The sequence below is a fragment of the Etheostoma spectabile genome, chromosome 2 (assembly GCF_008692095.1).
Source record: "Etheostoma spectabile isolate EspeVRDwgs_2016 chromosome 2, UIUC_Espe_1.0, whole genome shotgun sequence".
In the NCBI taxonomy this organism is placed as follows: domain Eukaryota; kingdom Metazoa; phylum Chordata; class Actinopteri; order Perciformes; family Percidae; genus Etheostoma; species Etheostoma spectabile.
In genome coordinates this window covers 6,306,117-6,327,215 of record NC_045734.1, presented here as the reverse complement: position 1 = coordinate 6,327,215, position 21,099 = coordinate 6,306,117, and the positions used below count along the sequence as shown (strand labels likewise).

General features: G+C 41.0%; 3 protein-coding genes across 9 annotated transcripts in view; 1 reads left to right on the top strand and 2 right to left on the bottom strand.

Moving 5' to 3' along the window:
* The window catches only part of myh11a (myosin, heavy chain 11a, smooth muscle), a 28,078-nt gene extending 19,942 nt beyond the window's left edge, over positions 1-8,136 (top strand). For 2 of the 3 annotated variants that reach the window (XM_032525605.1, XM_032525600.1), the window contains 20 exons: positions 78-284; positions 428-565; positions 684-807; positions 916-1,087; positions 1,281-1,493; positions 1,707-1,851; positions 1,946-2,152; positions 2,274-2,378; positions 2,523-2,675; positions 2,924-3,172; positions 3,378-3,590; positions 3,717-3,929; positions 4,041-4,202; positions 4,732-4,860; positions 4,946-5,034; positions 5,139-5,262; positions 5,354-5,562; positions 5,851-5,959; positions 6,117-6,289; positions 7,079-8,136. In XM_032525605.1, coding sequence (XP_032381496.1) covers positions 78-284; positions 428-565; positions 684-807; positions 916-1,087; positions 1,281-1,493; positions 1,707-1,851; positions 1,946-2,152; positions 2,274-2,378; positions 2,523-2,675; positions 2,924-3,172; positions 3,378-3,590; positions 3,717-3,929; positions 4,041-4,202; positions 4,732-4,860; positions 4,946-5,034; positions 5,139-5,262; positions 5,354-5,562; positions 5,851-5,959; positions 6,117-6,289; positions 7,079-7,208 — 3,264 coding nt within the window. In that variant the 3' untranslated portion in view covers positions 7,209-8,136. Of the gene's footprint in view, positions 1-77; positions 285-427; positions 566-683; positions 808-915; positions 1,088-1,280; positions 1,494-1,706; positions 1,852-1,945; positions 2,153-2,273; positions 2,379-2,522; positions 2,676-2,923; positions 3,173-3,377; positions 3,591-3,716; positions 3,930-4,040; positions 4,203-4,731; positions 4,861-4,945; positions 5,035-5,138; positions 5,263-5,353; positions 5,563-5,850; positions 5,960-6,116; positions 6,290-6,578; positions 6,612-7,078 lie in introns of all 3 variants that reach the window. The other variant, XM_032525615.1, reaches the window with a different exon arrangement.
* A 2,245-nt stretch (positions 8,137-10,381) lies between these two features.
* On the bottom strand, positions 10,382-14,199 carry LOC116695418 (nuclear distribution protein nudE homolog 1). 4 transcript variants are annotated; one of them, XM_032525650.1, is made up of 9 exons: positions 14,122-14,199; positions 13,511-13,638; positions 13,205-13,358; positions 12,724-12,872; positions 12,408-12,544; positions 11,543-11,719; positions 11,346-11,431; positions 11,069-11,223; positions 10,382-10,812 (listed from the first exon to the last, which is right to left on the bottom strand). In XM_032525650.1, the coding sequence occupies exons 2-9, from the start codon at positions 13,594-13,596 to the stop codon at positions 10,719-10,721; spliced, it is 1,038 nt and encodes a 345-aa protein (XP_032381541.1). In that variant the 5' UTR covers positions 13,597-13,638; positions 14,122-14,199; the 3' UTR covers positions 10,382-10,718. The 4 variants fall into 4 exon arrangements, with proteins under 4 accessions (XP_032381541.1, XP_032381532.1, XP_032381562.1 ...); XM_032525641.1 differs by having other exon boundaries at positions 14,007-14,153; XM_032525671.1 differs by lacking the exon at positions 14,122-14,199 and adding an exon at positions 14,057-14,075.
* On the bottom strand, positions 12,410-19,879 carry panx1b (pannexin 1b). 2 transcript variants are annotated; one of them, XR_004333454.1, is made up of 7 exons: positions 19,490-19,879; positions 17,869-17,990; positions 17,257-17,456; positions 15,786-16,287; positions 15,369-15,528; positions 14,857-15,280; positions 12,410-12,420 (listed from the first exon to the last, which is right to left on the bottom strand). XR_004333454.1 is itself a non-coding variant. In XM_032525629.1 (6 exons), exons 1-5 carry the CDS (start codon positions 19,668-19,670, stop codon positions 15,379-15,381), a joined length of 1,155 nt encoding a protein of 384 aa, XP_032381520.1. In that variant the 5' UTR covers positions 19,671-19,879; the 3' UTR covers positions 14,495-15,280; positions 15,369-15,378. The 2 variants fall into 2 exon arrangements, 1 of the variants encoding a protein (XP_032381520.1); XM_032525629.1 differs by lacking the exon at positions 12,410-12,420 and having other exon boundaries at positions 14,495-15,280.
* Positions 19,880-21,099: the final 1,220 nt, after the last annotated feature.

The window sequence follows — 21,099 nt, the reverse complement described above, 5'->3', positions numbered from 1 at the left end:
TAGAATAAGCTCCTGGTAAAGGTCTGCTTTGAATCTACTGACAATAAACCCCATTTTATCTGGTCTGTCTGCCTCAGGTTTTGGAGGAGAGGAACGCCCTGCAGGAGCAGCTTCAAGCTGAGACAGAGTTGTATGCTGAGGCTGAGGAGATGAGGGTTCGTCTGGGGGCAAAGAAGCAAGAGTTGGAGGAGATCCTCCATGAGATGGAGGCGAGACTGGATGAAGAGGAAGAACGTGCTCAGGCGCTGTTAGTGGAAAAGAAGAAGATGCAACAGCAGATGCAGGTATACACATCTGTTTCTTGTTCATAAGTTATTGTTTTCTGTAGCTGTTGTATCGATGAGGAGCTTCATGCTCAGCTACAGTATATATGTAATAATGTGAGGAAATAGCAGCAGAAACTGATGCTGGAGTATTCTTTTTGTAGGAATTGGAGGAACATTTGGAGGAGGAAGAAGATGCCCGTCAAAAGCTGCAGCTGGAAAAGGTTACCTGTGAGGGGAAGGTAAAAAAGCTGGAAGATGACATCTTGGTAATGGAGGACCAGAACAACAAGCTGCTGAAGGTATGTATGGACAAACAGCATTTATCAGAGACCCTTATAGTCAGTCACAATAATAGTTACTACATCAAAAAGGAGAAAGAGGATATGGGCATAAGATAACCTACTCTTTGTTTTGTAGGAGAGGAAGCTGATGGAGGAGAGGATTGCTGACTTTAGTTCCAACCTGGCAGAGGAAGAGGAGAAGTCAAAGAATCTCACCAAGCTCAAAAATAAACATGAGTCCATGATCTCTGAACTAGAGGGTAATCATCTGTTATGGATTGGCACGCATTAATACCCTCAAAACCATTATGTCACACAGAGCCTAAAAAACATTTTTACTTACTGTTATCTCTCTGCTGTACTTATAGTACGTTTGAAAAAGGAAGAGAAGGGTCGACAGGAACTGGATAAGGCTAAGCGTAAGTTGGAAGCAGAGTCAAATGACATGCAAGAGCAGATAGCCGACCTGCATGCCCAGATCGCTGACCTCAAAGCCCAGCTCGCGAAAAAGGAGGAGGAGTTACAGAACGCCTTGGCCAGGTAATGTCCTGAGAAGTACCCGTTTACAGATGATATCTTCAATATACCTGAATTTTCAAAGCCCATTAACTCAATGTATCTGATTAAGGCAGAGTAGCCCCTCATTAATACCACATTGACTTTTAACTTCATCACGGTTTCATTTTGATCATGCTTACATATATCCCCCTCAATGCACTCTTCTTCCTCTCAGGTTAGAAGATGAGACAGCTCAGAAGAACAATGCTCTGAAGAAGATCCGAGAGCTTGAAGGACACATCTCCGACCTGCAAGAGGACCTGGACTCTGAGCGGGCGGCTAGGAACAAAGCAGAAAAGATCAAACGGGACCTTGGGGAGGAGCTGGAGGCCCTCAAGTCTGAGCTAGAGGACACCTTAGACACCACTGCCACACAGCAGGAACTAAGGTCAGCCATACCAACACTTACATATACAAATCTAACAAGATGAAGCTATTACACATTAAGAATGTGTGGGTAACAATACACAATACGTACACCACGGCAAGAATCTAAATATTGCCTTGTTCTTAGAATGCTTGTGTACAATAGAGGTGTAAGACATAAGTGATAGCTCATATTAGTAAAATAAACAAACATCTGCATGATCCATCCATCCAGGGCCAAACGTGAGCAGGAGGTAAACCTGCTGAAGAAAGCCATCGATGACGAGAACCGGACCCATGAGGCCCAGATACAGGAGATGAGACAGAAAAACACCCAGGTTGTGGAGGAGCTCACAGAGCAGCTGGAGCAGTCCAAACGAGTAGGCCTGCATCATTTCATACAGAGTTTTAAACACCCAGGTGTCACACACAATACACAGGTTATTGATCTCATATTTTCTCTCTTCTGCTCAGGTGAAATCAAACCTGGAGAAAGCTAAACAAGCTCTGGAGAAGGAGACATCGGAACTAACCATGGAGGTGCGCTCGCTCACCCAGGCCAAACAAGATGGGGAGAACAAGAGGAAGAAGTTGGAAGGTCAGGTGACAGATCTGCAGTCACGCTTCACCGACAGCGAGAAGCAGAAGGCCGAGCTGGGAGAGCGCTGCTCTAAGATCACTGTAAATGACTTTCATTAGTTATATCAGTACTGTACATAAAAAAGTGTGCATTTTTTAAAAGCTACCATACTGATATGCTGAAAAGTAAAGTCCCAAAAACCTCATCTTTGCCTTCATCCAGGTTGAACTGGAGAGTGTGACAAATCTACTAAATGAAGCAGAGGGTAAGAACATCAAACTGAGCAAAGATGTTTGCAGCCTTACCTCCCAACTCCAAGACTCACAGGTAACTGGACTTTTTGCAGAAGTGTTTGAGCTGAAACAACATCTACATGTTACCTTTAATGTGACAATTGAATACACAACATAATGCTTACTGACATTAGGTCACAATTAAAGCATTGACATTTGACTTGGTATGCCGCTACAGGAACTGCTGGCTGAGGAGACGCGTCAGAAACTGCAGTTCTCCACAAAGCTGAGGCAAGCGGAAGACGACAAGAATAGCTTGCAGGAGCAGCTTGAAGAGGAGATGGAGGCTAAGAGAAACACAGAGAGACATGTGTCCACCCTCAACATCCAGGTCAGAGTTCAAACAAGGGGTCGCTAATTCACAGGTTCATCTATAATTCAGAGGTGAAATCCTAAAGAAACTACTATAGAAAGAAAATAAGTTAGACATTAAAGAGAGATTTCAGTGTTGTACGCGAGATGCAAGTGGGAGGTCTTTAGAGTTTAGTGTGGACACTGGAGGATGAACAAACCTTCAAAATAAGAGGTAGACTTTATTGTCTTAATTTGTGCCTTAACACAGCTGTCTTCCTTCCACAGTTGTCAGATTCAAAGAAGAAGCTAGACGAAATGACTGGAAACATCGAGCTGCTGGAAGAAGGTAAGAAGCGTCTGCAGAGAGACTTGGAGGCAGCGAACACCCAGTTTGAGGAGAAGGCCTCTGCTTTTGACAAGTTGGAGAAGACCAAAAACCGTCTGCAGCAGGAGCTAGAGGACACGCTGATGGACCTGGACAACCAGAGACAGAATGTGTCCAACCTGGAGAAGAAGCAGAAGAAGTTTGACCAGGTAAGTTAACTCATAAAACCAGTAACGCTAAGATAACTGCTGGAACAATACTACTCACATAATAACACTAATTAATTACACATTGCAACCTTAAAATTGACAATAATTACTGTTACCTAAAAAAGTAATCGGCACTATTAGTTACATTACTTTAGCATTACAACCTAGAACGTTCTCATTAGTTTACATCTTCTCTGGTCTCTAGATGCTGGCAGAGGAAAAGAGTATCTCCAGTAAATATGCTGATGAGAGAGACCGAGCTGAAGCTGAGGCCAGAGAGAAGGAGACCAAGGCTCTGTCCCTGGCCAGAGCTCTGGAAGAGGCCCAGGGTTCAAGAGAGGAGCTGGAGAGAGCCAACAAGGCCCTGAGGATGGAGATGGAGGACCTGATCAGCTCCAAGGATGATGTGGGGAAAAACGTTAGTGCTCATCACTCAATCCCTGAATGAGAAATCTTTAGGCTGACAGCCCATGGTTTAAGTGGTCTCATTTCTTTATGGTATTTACACCTTAATATAGTTAATTTAGCAATGTATTGATGGCAGGTCCACGAGCTGGAGAAGTCCAAACGCGGCCTGGAGGCCCAGGTGGAAGAGATGAAGACACAGCTGGAGGAGCTGGAGGACGAGCTGCAGGCGGCTGAGGATGCCAAGCTGCGTCTGGAGGTCAACATGCAGGCGCTGAAGGCCCAGTTCGAGAGAGACATCCAGGGACGAGATGAGATGGGAGAGGAGAAGAAGAGACAGCTTGTCAAACAGGTAAAGAAAAATATATTGTCCTCCAAATGAAAGTATGTGTTCTGATCCACCATCAGGGAATGTCACAGCGACTGCATCAGTAGTCTAAGCAGCGATGCATTCTGACTGCAGGTCCGCGAGCTGGAGACAGAGTTGGAGGATGAACGTAAGCAGAGGGCCCTGGCGGCAGCAGCCAAGAAGAAGTTGGAGACAGACATGAAAGATATGGAGGGACAGATCGAGACGACCAGTAAGGGACGGGATGAGGCCATCAAACAGCTCCGGAAGCTCCAGGTGAGAGTGAAAGGATGGATGAAATGAAGCAGCAGGTTGTCTTAACGCTGCAATTTGATTATGGATTTTATTGAATCTGATTTTAGATGCACAGATGCTTCAATCTTTTTCCTCTTTTTGTGAATATGTGATTATTTTGTGTTTAAATGCTCTGGTCAGAAATATGTGGTAACTACTGTACATCAAACTGATTAAATCTGAATAAGAATGGCAAGGTTTTTTTTTACATGGGAATAATACGACCACCAAAGAATATGCAATAGGAGAAGAATTAGGAGGATTATTTAATTTAATTTAATTTAATACAGGCAAATAATACAAATAACACACAGGACAATATGATAAAAAATACTTATAACTTTACAAAACAACAAAAAAAGCATTTCAAAAGACAGAATGAAAATAATAATAGAATCCCGTCAGTAATTTAAATAATGTATGCAATAAAATTGAAATGTTTACATAGAGTATTGCATTACCATGCTCATCTTATTGCTCTTTTTATTGTTGTTTCTCTTCCTCCCACCAGGCCCAGATGAAGGACTACCAGAGGGAGTTGGATGACGCCCGCGCTGCGAGAGAGGAGGTGCTGACTACCGCAAAGGAGAGTGAGAAGAAGGCCAAGGGTCTGGAGGCTGAGCTCATGCAGCTACAGGAGGTAACACATTATATTCCAAACAAGGCAGCAAATTGTTAGAGGACAGAGGCCTGAAAGAAAGAAGTCATCTGTAATATGTTCCTAGGATCTGGCTGCCGCTGAAAGGGCACGGAAGCAGGCGGAGGCCGAAAGAGACGAGCTGTCTGATGAGCTGACCAGCAACTCGTCTGGAAAGTGGGTGGAGATTTCACTTTGCTTTGCTGTTGCTTCGTCTGTGGAATGAACGCAGAAGAAAAGTGGTGGTTACATTTGTTTTCTGCTATGCTCCTTGTGTGCAGGTCAGCCTTGGCAGATGAGAAACGCCGTCTGGAAGCTAAGATCTCCCAGCTAGAGGAGGAGCTGGAGGAAGAGCAGAGCAACATGGAGATCCTCAACGACAGGCTGAGGAAGAGCACACAGCAGGTGGCCAGAGAGCAGCGGCTACTTGAGTCATTTAAGGGCTCAAAAAGATGCAGAAGTCTCATCCTTCTCTTTGCATGCATTCCCTCCACAGGTGGATCAGCTGAACAGCGAACTGCAGACGGAGCGCACCACCTCCCAGAAGAACGAGAGTGCTCGGCAGCAGATGGAGCGCCAGAATAAGGAGCTGAAGGCCAAGCTCCAGGAGATGGAAAACCAGGTCAAGTCCAAGTTTAAGTCCTCCATCTCGGCCTTGGAGGCTAAAGTGGCAATGCTGGAGGAGCAGCTGGAACAGGAGAACAGGTCAGGGACAGAGAGGGAGTCAAGATTATGTCTGATGAAATTGTTTTATTAAATGGTTTTACATTACAGTCATTAAATGGCCACAACACCATGGCCAAAAGACACCCTTAAAACTGTGATGATTATTGTGTCCTAACACACTTGAATATTCATGGTTCACTTAGAACAAACAGTGCTTTCCCGTTCCATTATTACAGTTATTGTTTCCATTTTTCACCTGAGGCAGTTTATCTACATTTAATTCAGTTATACTCGTGTTCTTCTCTGAACTGCTTTGTCCTCTCTCAGGGAGAAGCAGTTATCTGCGAAGAGTATGCGCCAGAAGGACAAGAAGCTCAAGGACCTGTTGATTCAGGTGGAAGACGAAAGGAAACAGGCAGAGCAGTACAAAGACCAGGTACAATCACTTAACATGCTTAAATACAAGTCTGTACACTTTTGTGTGTCCATATTTGTGAGTGGATGGATATTTGGACTCCAGTGCACAGGGATGGTTAGTTGGGATGGCCTATCAAAAGAGTACCAAGTGTATTTTTCCTCTGTTGGCTCACCAGGCGGAAAAGTCAAATACCCGCATGAAGCAGCTGAAGCGGCAGCTAGAGGAGTCGGAGGAGGAGTCTCAGCGCGCCACAGCCGCCCGCAGGAAGCTGCAGCGGGAGCTGGATGAAGCCACCGAGGCCAGCGACACCATGAGCCGTGAGATCAACTCTCTCAAGAGCAAACTCAGGTAGGACAACCTGACTAAGAGTCTGTCTGTCATTCTTTCTTCTTTAATTAAGTTTTTTCTGTTTGTTTATATGTCTGTGTATGAGTAAAATTGCATATTGTACAGCTTTGTACTCAAAATAAATCAGTAGTAGTTACCTGTTTTCAGGTCAGCTACATTTAAGTGCTAAAGAGCACATTGTCACTACTGTTGTCTTTCAAGGGTTCATTCAAATTTTAGTAGAATTTAGAGATTAGTTTAGTGGCCTTACTGAGCAGAATCAAAACAATGGTGTTCATCTCTATTCCAGAGGCAACCCTGAACCCAAGGAGTAACACAGCAGGTACCTCTGCACCTAATAGTTAAGCCATCGTCACCATTTCTTATTAACTTACCATAACTTTTCATTCCCCCATGCACACTCTTAATGCTATCATTTCTTTCATTGAGCCTAACTGAGAGAAATATGGTTCATCAGCTACCATAATTTCCTTAGAAAAACTAAAATATTAGGTAGACGGTGAGCTTTCCATGACACCAACTTGGGGCCATGTTTTTCTCAGTGCTTGGTTTAATTGCCATAAACCAAACTCATTTTCCTGAGCCAGGAGTCAAATGAGTTAGAAAAAAATAACCAGCGTGCTTACCCTGTAACCAAAGCACAACCTACATTCTGTTACATCAACACCCCAACTGGTTTCAAACAAACCTTAACCAGCTTGGAAACTGTCACATAACCACTCCTCTCACTCTTGGGATGTGTTTCTGTGTTTGTATCTCTGTTTCGTGTCTATTTCTGTGGCATTTTAGGCGTGGAAATGAGCCCTCCTTTGGCAGCACAACTCGGCGTATGGGCGGAGGTCGAAGGGTGGTCGATGATGCCTCAGAGGAGGAGGCCGACTCCCAAAGCGACTTCAATGGAACCAAGTCTGCAGAGTGAGGACGTCAGTTAACCAGATATCAGATTTACCTACCAGGGCACAGTCTGCCACTTTAACAGAGAATAACTTTCAAGCCTGTTATGCTATCAAGTTCTTCTATATCACTTCAACATATATATTTTCTCCAACTTCAAATAGTGTACTGATCTATTGTCTTGTTTCAGAGCACCTTTTCTTGACACACAATAATCAGAAGGACTTGATATCAACTAGAGGAGTTGTTTTGATGGCTCTGCTGATGTGTGATTTGCTGTTCCCTTTTTTAAGTTACACTGTTTGTAGCGCACTGAATGACTGATTCCTTCTTATGCAAGGTTTTGTACACAAACATAGGTGCCTCTAATTACCACGCCAAGCTGCCAGCAAAGCCTCGGGTCTCCACAATAAGTCACCACAACTTAATGCAGAGACATCATGTAAATCTATGGATCTGTAACTATTACCAGCGACTGTCGTCCTGTTGCCTGTGACTGCTGTTAAGTGTTTCAGAACAGCACTGAAGTAGATTAGAAATGTGGAAAGATGTTTCTATACTTTGTCTGCATCCAGTCAGTGCTGCTGTTTGTACCCCAGAGAACAAATATTTAGCTGTTAAACAATTTCTTAAGTCACCGTTTTATATATGCACCTTTTTTGTGCCCGATTTATGTTTAATTACTTTTTAGGTTTTAGGTCAGATAAGGTTTAGCGTTGCCTTAACTATAAAATCACAAGCCAGATGTCAGTATTGGGCATCTTAACTTTCTCCCCCCCCCCCTCACTCGATTTACTGTATGTGTTCAATAAGCCCCGATCACCTTGAACCAACTCATTCTCATTCAATCATGTTTTATGTAATCAACTGATGTTTACATGACACCAATCATATCTATTAAATGTTGAACCACCTGCACAAGAAATAAATAAAAAACAAAAACATTGATTTTCTCCTTTTAATGTTTCCGTCTTAGTCAGTAACTTCAAAGCTCATCAGAACATTGTTCTCATCTGTTCAGTTCAATACAAAAACAACTGCAAACCAACAGGATAAAAGTTAGACATAGTACCTCAGGCACATACAGTTTAAAAGTCCAAATACAGAAGCAGTTGCAGAGATGCTGTATACAAACAGCCAGTACACAGTGGTCGTGGATTACAATTACAGTTAGCTCATGTTAGCTCAAGGAAGGTAAAATAGCACAGAGGAGCGGGACATCCTGTTCTCATATGTATTAACCACAAGTGAACACATAGAGTACACTGCAAAATACAGTGATGACCTTGATATTTAGATATGTATGTACTGTAATATTTGCTTGGTGAGCTGCTGGATGGCAGTAGTGACAGCTTCAGATTAACCAGAAACATTTCAGGGAAAAGCAAAAATTTCACATTAAATCACATTATTTCCCCATTTACAATATCTCTTACTAAAAGGCAGGTAAAGGGTATTCAATATAAGCTCTATCTACCTACACAAATATACTATGAACTGTGCTTATCTTTGACCTGTTAAACTCCATTATTGCTTGGTATTTTTCCCCATTCGCCCACTATAAAACTCTTAATGGCAGACACGAGGTCTCACACCTATTAGGGAATTATATCTATACATTCAGTAGTGAACATGTGCCGATCTATCTCCTACAGCCAACTTTAAATCTAGATCATAAATTATCTTATCTCTGAGGCAGAAAACCTATCCCTATACTTCACATTCATAAACATTGCAATAAAGAAAAAAATTCAGTCGGCAAAACAAGTCTGCAATGGCAGGAAGGAGGTGATAGTAAGAATTCTGGGTCAAACTGAATACCATGTGAGATTAAACCATCCTGAAGGGAAGTGGCATTATCTAGATCCTAGACTCCTGGAAGTGTGAGGAACAGACAACCCACTTCCTTTGTATCACAGCAAAACAAAGGCCTACAAACTGATGAGGTAATAACATTAATGAAGGCAGCGAGGGCTAAAATGCTGACACATTTCCTGGCAGCGACCATAACGTTTTTGTAGTGGTGGAAAATATTGAGTTTATTCTAGACAACAAATCGTGGCTCAGCTTGGGAAATATCATTTTAAACCATCTTTTTACCCTCCACAACAGACGTTCATTAATTAAACATTAATGCCAGTGTTGTCCAGTGCTATGTTATTCAAGCCCATAGTTTAAAGAATGTAAAAACAAAAACAGTTTTGAAATTATTAACTCAATTTTACCATATTTCAGATTCAACAAGAGAGAAAAAAAAAAAACCTAACCCTTTACTTTTTTCTTTGATTAGTTTTTCCATTTATAAATGCTTTGGTGTGGACATGATACTAAACAATATTTGTACGATCAAACTTTTTTATAAACAACACCACAGGTGCTTGGTCCCTTTATTGGGGTCATATCCAGCGGCTGTTATTAAAGGAGAATTCCAGTTGATTTCAACATGTAGCTGTTTTTTTTTTTTTTTTTTGTAGTGCTGTCAACAGCAAGAAAACAAAAACAATCAGTGCTTTCTACATCGTGTTATCCTCCTGCTAGAGTTAGCACCTAACAGGCTTAAACTGGGCAAGTCTTTAACATGTTTTTAGCCTCTAAGCATGTTCAAAATGTCATTACCAGTGCCTAGCCATGTGAAGTGATTCATTCTGAGTGAACACAGTGAATCTGACTGCTGGAGATGTGACAGAAAGGCATAAAAGTTGTTCAATCCATACCTCGGTTTATTTCCTGTTTTCCGGTGAAGTCCACACTAGTTGATTAACATACTTTTTATGCCTTTTTGTCACATCTACAGCAGTTAGATTCACTGTGTTCACTCGAAAGGATTAACTGCACATGGGTAGGAACTGGTAATGACATTTTGAACATGTTAAGAGGCTAAAAACAAGTTTGAAACTTTTCCTGTTTAAGCCTGTTGGGTGCCAACTCTAGCAGGAGGAAAACATGGTGTAGGCAACACCGATTGGTTTCGTTTGTCTCGCTCTTGACAGCACTACAAATTAAAAAAACAAAACAGAGCTACATGTTGAAATCTACCGGAATTCTCCTTTAATACCACTGGCTCTCATTAGGATACCTCATTCATGATCAATGGACAAGTGCAACAACCACCCAATGTGTGTTTTCTGGAAGCAGAAATGTTTCGACAGCCCTTTTGATCCACCACAGGGAGCAAATCAGTAGACACAGAAGGTTCTTTTTTTAGATGCTACCCACCACAGTGTCAAAGATACAGCAGAATATATAGTGTGAGCAGTAGGTTCTCCGTTCTTTGATTTTTACACAAGCTGTGGTGCTGCTTCCTTCTCATAGATATGGTGTGATACTAGCCTGAGGCAGCAGAAGCCCATGCGCTGATTATGTAAGGGAATGGAGCAAGGAGAGTGGCTTTCTTGTTCAAAATAGTTCAGCAGGGCACGTGGCGACAAGGGAAGACAGCTCAGTTCAATTGCTGTAGTTTATCAAGGATGGAAAGGGGACAAGGAAGTCGTTGTCAGGTTATTGAAGGAGGGAGGGGCTTCCACTTCTTTGTCCCTCATAGCAGAATCTTGACCCCTGCCTGCGGAGACTGGGCACCCTGGGAGATGCCTCTCGGAGGAGCTGGTCCAAACTCTAACCGCTTCACTAAACTGCAAGCACATACACTCATGAGCAAACCTCAGATACAACTAAGGAATCACTTCCTATTAACAATATTTGTCATCTTTACACACATAAAATAAAACTAGAATTTAAATAATTTGAAACAAAGCTGATTTCATAGATGAAATCAACAACAGTGCAGCACATGTTTAAGTAGACTTCCATGTAATAATCAAAAGAACCACAAGAACAATTATTTCCAGTCACTGCACTTTAAAACGGTGCTGCTGCTGTTATCCTCACCTGTCGTACTGAGGAGGGGGGCTCATGCTGCTAGCTTGGACCTCGGGGCCTCTTTCTAAGCCAGAAGGACTACCAGGGCCCGGTGCAAGTGCTGGTCTGCTGACAGACGTGTCGTACACAAAGTCTCGACACGACGCCAACTTGGACTCCAGATTCTGGCCGGAATATGAAGAAAGAAAATGGTCAGTCGGGTCTTACTTGTATGGATTCTGTTCAGTGATAACACAGTTCTGTATTCACTGGGTACTGTTGTGGTTTTATTTTGTAAATCTCTTACTCCAACTTTTCTCAGCAGCTCCCCTACGATGTTGAGTGCAGATATTCTAGCAGATGTTGTAAGCGGAGTCCCTGTTAGACCGTCCCCTAAAACAGACCAGATATGAGCAGGTGAACACATGATATGCTAATATGAAGTTGGCATAGTCACTTGCACTGTACTGTACTTAATACTGTGGGAAAAGTTTTTCTATTTACCTCGTCGGATACTGGAAGCAGGGGGCGTTGCAAATGAGCTGATGGGTTTGGAGGGTGTGACAGGGATGGAAGGGTTACCAGCTAAGGGGCATTGCAGATCTGCTCGATCGGTGTCTTTGCCGAGGCTGCTGGACGGCCGTCTTTCCTTCTGACGTACAGCCAGCTCCTGACGAAGGTCTGACACAAACAGGACAAGCAGTCATACTGCGGGTCAGCTTAAGTACAAAAATTAAACAGCAGAAACTCAAAACTACCTAAATCAGGTAATCTATGAAGTCACGATAGCAAGTGCATACTTAATGGGAACTCAAAAGTGCATTTCCATCACCTGCGTTATCTCCTGTAACACCAAGGCAACGTCACAGACTAGCATAGACAAAGATCAAGTATACTGTTAAAGACAGAGTTTAGTACCGCCAATGGCCAGCTGACTGCCGACATGCTCATTCTGCACTGGTCCATAATTTCTAATCAGCATGTTAATTGTGATGGATTACCACCCTTTAGCAAGTTTCAAGTCTATGCAAGTTCATTTTCATTCCACTGTAAAATAAATGGAAAACCTTGGCAGTCTGGAAGGAGTGGAAAAAACTATTTATTATACAAGCGCAAAGATGAAAAAAGAACAATGTGCAACCCTTATATGGAGGTTTGTGAGTACAAATGCATATTAGAATAAAACTACACATTATATCAGATACAGTATAAACCAAAATAGACAGGACATAAATACACAGGATTTGGAGATTTAATCCATCTATCAACATTCACTGAGATAGGCGTAAGTCTTACTCTGTAGAGAAATCAGCAGTTCTTGTAAACTTGAGGAGCTGCAGTGAGAGAGTGTGTGAGTGTGAGTTTGTACCTCTTGCTTCATCCTTCAATCTCTGAACGGACTCAAGCAGGTTCTCTTTCTCGTCCAACTCGCTTTCAAGAAAGGCATTCCTTTCAATGACATGGTTCATCCGCTGCTCAAAGTCCTCCAGAGACATGATGGTGGCCCTGGGACAAGCAATCAAAGTTAACAACACTGGACTCATTGTGTATATTGGCTTTGTGTCCCACAGATTAACTTTGTGCATGCATGTGAAATAAAGACAGAGTTAGGCAATTATTTTGTCATTTGATGATCAAGCCCACTGGTCAGATGACATTAGCCTTCTTATACTTTACACACTGACCTTTTGGTCCTCTCCAGATCGTCATTGGACTGCTCTAGCTCTCGGATATATTTTTGCAGGTGATCTCTCACTGCACTGGTTTGTGCAAGATTATCCTCCAGGGTTGAGATGTGCCTATAAGCATCAGAATGCTGAGCCTCAAATTTCTCCTGCAAACAGCACACAGACATCACATTAATTGACATCGCCAGCTTTGCAGTGTCAAGACAGACTAATCAATGCATATTTCCATATGAGTTTGTGTGTTTTCAGTGCTGTTTTTTTAAGAACAATCCTAAATTAAAATCCCTCGTTAATGTTCACTTCCCCATGGAACACTGGACAACTAACAGCTAAGGGAACGGTATTGCCAGACCCATCTCCACAGTCTGTGAGTGCGTCTCTGTTTTTCTCTTAATCACTGTCACTGTCACTAACTGGAGCACCAGAGCGCGTGCAGCTCTGCAGGGGCCAAGGCCTATTTATAATCAAGGTGCTCTACCTTTATGCTTTCCAGTTCCATACGAAGTCGGTTGTTGTCTATAAGCAGCTCTTTGTTTCGACCTTCACATTGCTTCAGCTCGGTTTCCAGTTCTGCTTCATAGTCTCGACTCATCTGCTGAAACTCCTGCAGCTCCTCCTGAGCCTCGTCAGCCCTGATGACAAAACACTTGTTAACTATAAACAAATAACGCACTCGCCATGTTGTATAGCATGTGTATAACGCCTGGTTGTTATATAGGCTAGCTATTTAATAATCTCAAAGGAGGAGTGTTTTTCTAATGTTACTGTCTAAAAACGATGTTACCTCCGCTGATGTGCCTCTGCCTGCTCCTTCCAGAAGCCCAGCTCCTCTTGTAGGGATGCAAACTTGTGTGTTGAGGGCTCTACCATGTCTGCTGCTTCGTATCAGGATGATGGGGACGGGAGACCTAACTGTAAAGTAAAACATAGTACAGCTTCTAATACTGTCTTTATCTGCCATTACAGCACAGACATCCTTACCATTCAAACAGCACAACTGTTATAGGTTAGCTTATGCTAACAATGTTCGCTAGCTTTAGTCTACAGCGCTACGCATCTTGGGCTGGGACAAGTAAAAACTACCGGGATATGTTTTCACATTTACTTCTATTAAGTACGAAAAAGCTGGGAAGTGAACGTGTTAGCTACTTTTTAAACCGAACAGCGGTGTTGGAAAGTGCATATACCATGGCTAAGCTAATATGGCTAGCTAAGCAACTAATAGCTAGCCAGAATGTGTTATCCCAACACAGTGAAAAACAGAAACCAGGCAGACTCACCCGCATATAACTAAGGGAATGTATTTCGAGGTAATACTAAGTAAAGCAACAGACGTAATGTAACTGCAAAAACTAACGTTAATCTTTCATTACGTTAAGACGGTGGTCGACTCACCAACCAAATATAAACGAGGCTTCGGTTCTCGAAAGCCATTGGACAATAGAAATGACGTGGCGAACATATTATCCAATCATATTATTCAACGAATTTGGTAACGGCGGAAGGCGGAGCCCCAGATACTGAGCTGGCAAAATGAACCCCCTACCTCCCCCTGTTGACTTGCAATGGTGCAATGACAACAAAGAAGCTATGAATGTAAGTCATCTGATGTTTTCATGCAATATTGTGGAAGTGGAATTCAGGTTAGACTCATTTTGTATGTCGTTTCTAAGTAAAGCCTCAATGCACCATAGACTAAGATCAATACACAAACAATTACTTTTTACATATCATATTTATTGCAGGGCAGTTATTTAGTAATGTACAAATTTGACGAGGAAAGTGAAATGGAATTTATTTCGCTTGCACTTGGTACATAATTATATATTGAGAACAACATTATTTAATTGTATAAGAGCCCCTGGAAGCCTGAAAGGCTTTACCTCCGACAACAATTGACATTGGCATTTTATTCCCCTAAAAAATATTTATTCATCTTTCAGCCCATGGCCTTTCTGTTTACTTACAACATGCCCATACAGTACACCACCTGTTGTTAAAAGCACATTTGGGCTAAAATAGTCACATGCATGACAGTCCAGAAAACACTGCTCCAGTCGTTCTTATAATACCTAACAATTCATATTTAACTTTCATTAATCACTACATCTTCTTATTACCCGCCACAACTAGAAATACAGTACATCAAAACCCTGTGTTCAGAAACTTCTCTCATTGTAACATAAAGGGCAGGAAGTGGGCTCTTGCAACTGGAAAATTAATAGATTTCAGTTCAAGGATCATGGCTTATATTAAATATTATGATTGGAAGGCATTTAAGATCCTGAGAAAAGTAGCATAGAAAAAGATAGAAACATAGGCATTTCATTTCAGAAAAAAAACAAGGTCAGGATCAGCAGTAGATTGCCCCAGACCAGAGACACTTGTCCTTGGAGTATTCACATTTACCAAAAATAAGACATCTGAGAGGTAAAATGTCTCTGATTTGACTAACGCTGCAGTAAGTGCACAGGTTTTTCTCACAATTCTTCTTTTCCATCACAGCAGGGCTTCTCCGATTCAGGCCAGTTATTCAGAAACAAGGCAGAAACATCTGAAGGACAATAGAACACATTCAAGGTTAAATCCACCACATAGTTCATTTCACAGCCTCCATTTTAAGACTAAACATTCTTTCTTACCTCAGAGGAATCATTCCTCGGCTCTTTTCGTTTCCTTGTTGTTCTTGCGTAAGCATGTCTTCTTACTGTCTAACCTATCAGTCTTCACCTGACCCAGAGTTTGCAGCAGGCACATGGTGTCAAACCCCTCATCACCAGCCTCTTGCAACAACTCAAGCACCTGTAAATAAGACAAGTGACTTATTTGCCTAAGCAGATGCAACTGCAAACACAGGTGACATATTTTAAAGAGGACCTATTATACTTTTAGAAAGTTTTACTTTTACTTTTTTTTATGCTTTTTCTGCCTGCAATAGATGTATAAAGTACAAAAAAAACACAATTCACTCCAAAAGAGCTTTCTATCCTACAGTAAGCCCTTCACTTCTCAAGTGCCTGAAAAGGTATTAGAACTACAGTATCTGTGCTGGGACCCACCTGCAGACACTTAAATGATTTGAGTTCGCTCAGATTCTCCTGTAGGAACAACAGGTAGATACTCAGGTCGTTGTAGAAGGGTGTGACCACGCCCAAAGCACCATACCCCGGCAGCAGTTCATAAGGCCGGAGGAAACTGGAGCTCTGGCGAGCTGGTCCAAGAGCAGCGTACACTACCAGTGGAGCAAGGAGCACATAAACACCCAAGTTGATGTAGCTGAGCAGCCTGAAGACACCCACTGCCACAAGCTTACACTGCACAGCAGAGGGCACCATGCTGTTGTTCTTCAGCACCCCTGTACGCAGGTCACAGGGAAACTCGTCAGTGAGAGAGGCCAGTCGGATGTAGTAGCCTAGGTAGATGCAGGCCAGCAGGAGGATCAGCAGAATCAGTCCCCGACATAACAGGTACTTGACCACAAGGCTGTGAGAGAAGCGCTTGGTCTTCAGATACTGCTCTACCAAAGGGTATTTGAAGCAACCCTCGGTCAGATCCAAAGCACTGCAGCAGAAAAAGACCTCTGATCAAAGAATGCTATGACAACAGAATCTTCTGAAGGAAATATAACTAGAAAACAACCTTTTTGTTTCTTACTTACCCCTTGCAAAAACATTCATTTATGTTTATTCAATGCCCTTTTACTCCATCTTATATCATTTATGTCTACAAACACAACAGAAATGCTTTTTCATGACATTTTGAAAGACGGACATTCTCTGGCCTTAGTGATCTAACAATGTTCCAAATTATTATGATGTTAAGACGGGATACAGCGCTCCACAAAATAAACAAATTATTGCATACTTATTGCGATACACTTTTGATATGTTGCGATAACGTTATTGAGTCCATATATCTTGCACCCCTAGTAAAACCTGTTATATACATGTCTTGTTTTCTATGTATAGATGCTAGTTACTTTAACGCTGCACTAATTCATATTTTTATATGAACAATAGGTGAAATGACTAAGTTAATGTGAAAGCCACAGAAGATTGTCACTTTAGCTGATAGACAAATATTTCTTTGAGGAGTTGGTGGAGACCAAAACAGAGTTAGAAAAAGATTCAATATTTGCCAAAAACACAACTCCAACTGAATGCTAATGTCACTTCATATCTGCTGGATGTGTCAATAGGCAACTGTTTGCTAACACGTTAGCTATAACAACTTCATAAGGTAATAATATGTCACTGTTATATTTACAGGTTGATGAGTTTCCCCTAAGTGGCCAAAGTATACCCTGCCAATTTTTCCTAGCAGTTAGGGATCAAAGGATGGCCCATATTACTTTTTGACACATGTGGTCTGCCATTGGTTTTTCCCTCTCTGGCCTGTGGACCAACATTTTCAACATTGCGACACTCTTTGCAAATGAAAGCAAAAATGTTTAAGACAAATGTATGTTATTCTCACATCTTCCGCTAAAGAGTACATATTCATAGTGGTGTGTAATAACAAGGGTTTTACCTCTGGGTGTCCTCAGATGCACCTTTGTTATCTAAGGACGCTACGTTCTTGGCCAGTCTGATGGCACGATTATAAAAGCGGTCCAGCTCCTCCATGATGAAGTTTAGGTCAGAGGAGAGGTGGGGCGCTGCAGTGAAACGCCAGAACAGGGCCGGGATGTACATGAGGATGGCCAGTAAGAGCAGGATGTATGGGAAGAACTGAGGGAATCATAGAAAGGGAAAAACCAGAAGAGAAATAAATCTCCATTAGAAAAAGAAGACTTTATTTTGACATTATTAGCAATATGTTACCATTGGAACTCATGCATTTATCTTTTTTAAACTGTACAACTAATGCGCAGTCAGTTTTAAGCCTGTCTTATTGGTCAAGGTGCTATTAAAACAAAAAACATAACAAGCAGTTCCTGACCATTTAAAGAAAAACTGTTATTTCCCAGAGCTTTGGATGCCTTCATTTAGTATATTTATGGACATATGCTTGGCCATTCCTTGATTGAATAATACTGGTAATGACTTAACAAGACTAAAGAAAACATTCCAATACCCACACCATCACACTGTCAACACTGATGATTGTCACTGGCAGTGCATGTTGGGGAGACGTCTGTACCTTGTGCAGCCATAGCGGCGAGCTGTCACCTTGTTGCTGTACTGCTGCCCAACAAAATGAGTCCACATATGCGGCCTGTTTCCAAGAGAAGTTTGTGGGAGCAAAGCAGCTGATCTGGGTACCTGAGTGAGGAAAGTGAAGAAATAGTCATACATTTTGGTGATTTAGCGAAGAAACAAACAACATTGTCGGCCCTTAACAATTGTCAGCCCTCCCCCTCTGCACTCATGGCCTAATTTGTTGGTTGGTTGTTCTCTGCGTACTTTGTGTCAATAATTATGCCATACTCTATCTCATGTACAATTAACAAACGACCCAGATAGTCACCAGACCAGGTGGTAGTATTTTGGCAGCATAGATGCTGTCATTAATATAATAGAATGAGGCCTTAAACTGCTAAGACATTCTCACTACAATATTCTCTTTTTCATTTTTCCGTCTAGGACATGTCCGCCAAGTACCAGTTATATTAATTACAGTATCAATCATAGTTATAGTACCAGTTATATAAGGTAAGCCAACGTCCTTGGTTGGACCATGAAGCACTGGGCTTTCACATAACGGTAGGACAGCTAATTATGTCAACTGCTCCCTAACTTTTACAAGTTTTGCATGGAAAAAGTGAAAATGTCCAACACAAAATGCTCAATTGTTTGACACGTCACATATGCAACATATATTTCCAGCCACTTTTACAATGTAAAAAAAGTCTACATCTACATTGATTTTTTTCTCATGTCCATTCTCTTTCTCTGCATCTCACCCTTTATGGTCATATGGATTTAACAGGTAAAATCAGTGTGGGGTCACTGCTACATTATGCATTAATTTTCTCAGCACTATATGTAATAACAACAACTGCCCGTCATAATTGAGTCTTTCAGTCATCGTAGTACAATTAAAGTGCTTTCAGTACTTGCAATGTGATAGACTCATCCGGTCTGAGTAGCTGGTGCTGGCTGGCTGTACTTGCAGATAATGATAACAACAGACTGCGGGCGTTAGCCTTTAACATAAGAAGATTACTTTGATTTGTTAAACTGCGGATGGAGCTGTAGATATGTTTGTGTTTACACTAAAGAGGGAAGCAGGTCACCTTCTGTTGATTTGTGTGAGCTCTTTACAGTAACTCAAGTCCATAACCACCAGTTTATAAAATACCAAGCCTATGTGCCAGGTTTCAATCATCATCATTGTCATCATCATCATCATTGTCATCAGCAGTATCAGCAGCAGTGTATGCCTGCCTCACTGTCAATGCGTGAGATAAGCAGAAGGGTGGAGACTTAACCACACCTTCTCCAGTATTCACACCTCTCTTTTTCTGGGCCTTTTCTGGGCCTTTACTGAATATAACCCCCCCTATATATATATATATATATATATATATATATATATATATATATATATATCATATAGCTTCATTCACCACTGCCTGTAAATCTGGTTAATTCAAACAACCGTGCTACAGCAGTGTGGCAGAATGAGAGACTAGAAGCTCCACCAGGATCTCCATTGACTGGATAGACTATGCATTATTCTACATGACGAATTGAAAACAATATAACCCAAGATGATGAAGGCTTCTTCTGACAGGATGCTCACAAATTCAACAACTCACCAACTGACACCTCTTGAGCAAAAGCGAGGGAGATGAGAAACAAAGGCAGTCCCACCGCTAGAAACGTGACTATTTTATCCACCGCCAGCTCCAGACGCACCCCTTTGTATTTGGCCTCCGTGGGGTCCTTCAACAAAAAGTCGGAAAAAACGTACTCGGTGGCTACGTGAGCAATCGCCATGACCGCCTGGAACAAAAAGCCGGTGTAGCCTAATTGACCGAAGAGTCAAGTCTCTATTCAATTAGCCAAAAACTAACTGCGTCTGGGGTTAAAATCAATTTAAAAAAAAAAAACTCCCGCACTGTAGAAAGGTGAATGTTATGTCAAACACTGCGCATCTATTGTTAACCCATCTCCATTTACAAGACCTGCTGTCCCGTTACTGTGCCCCAGACATCAGAGGCAACAGGGTCTGTCCGGTTGCCTTCCAGCCGCTAGAGGGCGCAACTGTGCCGTAAAGTGGACCTGCCAGGCTACCCATCCATAGACTGTATTCAGTATATTAATAAGATATTATCAACAGCTTGATAACATATGATTGATAGATTGATCATACATATCAATATATATAGTCTATGCTCCCATTAATGGTGGGACGTTATTGTTTAAATTATACAATTATTATTATTTGTAAATTATGATTACAATTACATTATAGCCTTTAATTTTGAGCAACTTGTCTATAGTGAAATAAGTAATTAATTATATTATAAGTAATTAGTACATTATCTGCATAATGAGTACCTTAGTATACAGAATGGCTCCCTTCAGAGTAGTCTACTACAGGATTTTAAATTATGTTGGTGGATGGTTTAATCTACAAAAAAATCATCAAACTTTGTTTATGCATGTTTTGTATAAAAAAAAAAATTCTTAATCTGTAAAGTATAGTAACAATAGCTGTCAAATAAATGTAGTAGAGAAAGAAATTCAACATTTCCCGCTAAAATGCAGGGAATCACATGAGCTAACATTAAATGAAAATACTCAAAACTGTATTTAAGTACAGTACTTGAGTAAATGTCCTTACTGTTCACTTAAATTAATAAAATCTCTTCATAAGGAATGGCAAAAATTCCAGCTCAGAAAAAGGGAAGGCAATTATTCAGTCCCATTACTGTTTATTTGAAGGCTAAAAGTGATGCTACTTTTTACACCCTTGAGGTTTTATTAAATTTTATTTTTCAAAAGAAATGTAAGAAATTATGACATGCAATAGATTTAATTAAATCTCGTTCAGTAAAGTGAATGAAAAGTACACACTTAAGAAAATATATAAGTATATATATATATATATATATATATATATATATATATATATATATATATATATATATATATATATATATATATATATATATATATATATATATATATATATATATATATATATATATATATATATATATATATATATATATATATATAAGTAATATAAGTGTCCATATTCACTTAATAGGCCTACATGAAATAATGGTAAAGGTCCTATGACCAGTGTTATCATATTCTAGGAATATATGTCTATAGGCTAAATAAACATATTGGCATAGCTATATTATTGAGAAAATGCATGATGTTCTATTACTTCCACATTTTGTTGCCCAATATA